General features: G+C 63.7%; 1 protein-coding gene across 1 annotated transcript; it reads left to right on the forward strand.

Moving 5' to 3' along the window:
* The first annotated feature begins 275 nt into the window (after positions 1 to 275).
* Positions 276 to 1,505, forward strand: CXXC4 (CXXC finger protein 4). The gene has a single exon (XM_062198904.1). It carries the CDS (start codon positions 276 to 278, stop codon positions 1,503 to 1,505), a length of 1,230 nt encoding a protein of 409 aa, XP_062054888.1.
* The last annotated feature ends 275 nt before the right edge of the window (positions 1,506 to 1,780 follow it).

The following is a 1,780-nucleotide window of genomic DNA, read 5'->3' on the forward strand; positions in this document are numbered from 1 at the left end:
TGACTCTCTTTATTTTAGTTGAAACAGTTGGAGGATAATGCAAAGGAAGACGCTGCCTGGGAATTCGCCGTCTGTGGAAATGCGCCCCAGAGAGGAATAAAGCAGCCCTCACCTTGCTGTCCCCACCCGGACCCACTTTCCCCTCCCGCCTCGGCCCCCGCCCCGACTCCACCATCACCCCCTTCCCGCCCCCCCACCTCTCCCCCTTTCCCACCCCGGTGTCGGACCAGGCGGTCCCCACTTCCACCCTGCACCCCTTCTTCCCCCCCTGCACCATGAACACCAATGTCTGCGTGGAGCCCGGGCCGAGCCCGGAGGCCCCGGGCTTGCCCAAGGAGAGCCACCTGCCCGAGGGGGCCCTGAACAGCCTTGTGGATTACAACTCGGAGATGGAGCGCTACCGCTCCTTCGCCACCTCCTTCTACAAGACCAACGGGGGCGCCTTCCCGCAGGCGGCCAAGATCGCGCGCATCACCACCCCCATCTTCCCCAGCAGCGCCGCCGCCGCCGCGGCCGCCGCGCGCATCGGCATGTCCCCCTGGAACTGTGACAACGCGGCCACCGCCGCCGCTGCCACCGCCATGCTCTGGGGCAGCGGCGGGGGCGGGGGCGGCGGCGGCGGGGGCGGGGGCGGGGGCGGCGGGGGCGGCAGGAAATCCTCCTCCGCCGCCGCCTCCTCCTCCGCCTCCTCCTCGGCGATCCTCCCCGCGGCCGCCGGCGGCGGCGGTGGCGGCGGCGGCGGTGGCGGCGGCGGCGGTGGCGGCGGCGGCGGCGGCGGCGGTGGCGGCGGCGGCAGCAGGACCAGCATGCACCACCGAAACGACTCCCAGCGGCTGGGGAAAGCTGGCTGCCCGCCAGAGCCGTCGTTGCAAATGGCAAATACTAATTTCCTCTCCACCTTATCCCCTGAACACTGCAGACCTTTGGCGGGGGAATGCATGAACAAGCTCAAATGCGGCGCTGCTGAAGCAGAGATAATGAATCTCCCCGAGCGCGTGGGGACTTTTTCCGCTATCCCGGCTTTAGGGGGCATCTCATTACCTCCAGGGGTCATCGTCATGACAGCCCTTCACTCCCCCGCAGCAGCCTCAGCAGCCGTCACAGACAGTGCGTTTCAAATTGCCAATCTGGCAGACTGCCCGCAGAATCATTCCTCCTCCTCCTCGTCCTCCTCAGGGGGAGCTGGCGGAGCCAACCCGGCCAAGAAGAAGAGGAAAAGGTGTGGGGTCTGCGTGCCCTGCAAGAGGCTCATCAACTGTGGCGTCTGCAGCAGTTGCAGGAACCGCAAAACGGGACACCAGATCTGCAAATTTAGAAAATGTGAAGAGCTAAAGAAAAAACCTGGCACTTCGCTAGAGGTCAGAGGAGATGATTTCTTGTTTCCCAGTCTCCCCCCTTCCCTCCTCACGCCCCTCTCTTCCCCCCCTCTTCAGGGCCTCTGGTCTGGCTTCAGGATGCAGTGCCCCCTTGCCGAAGCCTCTCTCAGGTGTAAGACCCAGTTGTAGGTGGCTGGTGGCCTCCGCGCGCACACACTCCCCACCCGCCCCTGCCGCACTGCTTGGGGGAACCGCCCTCCTCACAGGGATGGTGCCCGTCCTGTTGTTCATCTAGGGGGAGAAGTCTTGCAATTGGTTTGCAGAACCAGAAGTTTCACATTCAGTATGGTCAGTCCTTTCCCTTGACGGTTTGGAATGTCCCCTCCTCCTCATTGAAAAAAAAAAGGAGGGGGGGGCATTCTGCCCAAAGGGCTGGACACATCACATCCTATATACCTTTACTG

This window comes from Lepus europaeus, chromosome 8 (genome assembly GCF_033115175.1).
Source record: "Lepus europaeus isolate LE1 chromosome 8, mLepTim1.pri, whole genome shotgun sequence".
NCBI classification, from domain to species: domain Eukaryota; kingdom Metazoa; phylum Chordata; class Mammalia; order Lagomorpha; family Leporidae; genus Lepus; species Lepus europaeus.

Excerpts from the sequence above, each read along its gene's own strand:
- CXXC4 (XM_062198904.1), top strand. The coding sequence starts at position 276 with ATGAACACCAATGTCTGCGTGGAGCCCGGGCCGAGCCCGGAGGCCCCG.